Consider the following 555-nt stretch of genomic DNA (forward strand, 5'->3'; position numbering starts at 1 on the left):
GACTCTGTTCCTTACTGAGTATTACATGCCCAGTGCCATGGACTATGACAGGTACATGGCTATCTGCCATCCCCTGCACTATAATAGCAGAATGTCCAGGCCACTTTGCACCTGCCTTGTCATTTTTCCCTACCTCTGGGGTGCTATGGTGGGCACAGTGCAGGTAATATTGACCTTTCGCTTGTCCTTTTGCAGACCCAACATCATCAACCATTTCTACTGTGCTGACCCACCCCTCCTCATGTTGACATGTTCTGACACTTACATAAAGGAGACTGCCCTGTTTGTGTCTGCAGGGATTAACCTCACTGGTTCCCTATTCATCATCTTCATCTCCTATGTTTTCATTTTCATCACAATTATGAGGATCCGTTCCAGCGAAAGGCAGTGCAAAGCCTTCTCCACCTGTGGCTCTCACCTGACCACTGTCACTATGTTCTGTGGGTCCCTATTCTGCATGTATCTGAGACCAACAAATGAGCAGTCTGTTGAACAAGGAAAAATTGTGGCCGTGGTTTGTATCTTTGTGAATGCCATGTTGAATCCATTTATCTA

At 46.1% G+C, this 555-nt stretch overlaps 1 protein-coding gene across 1 annotated transcript; it reads left to right on the top strand.

Moving 5' to 3' along the window:
• Positions 1–7: 7 nt before the first annotated feature.
• On the top strand, positions 8–547 carry LOC145719692 (olfactory receptor 5M5-like; the record flags this gene model as incomplete). Its single annotated transcript, XM_081811231.1, has 1 exon — positions 8–547. A coding segment is annotated over one exon (540 nt), but the record flags the coding sequence as incomplete, so codon positions are not given.
• Between the last annotated feature and the right edge of the window lie 8 nt (positions 548–555).

This window comes from Leptonychotes weddellii, unplaced genomic scaffold (genome assembly GCF_054177405.1).
Source record: "Leptonychotes weddellii isolate Sample4059 unplaced genomic scaffold, ASM5417740v2 HiC_scaffold_64019, whole genome shotgun sequence".
Classification (NCBI taxonomy): Eukaryota; Metazoa; Chordata; class Mammalia; order Carnivora; family Phocidae; genus Leptonychotes; species Leptonychotes weddellii.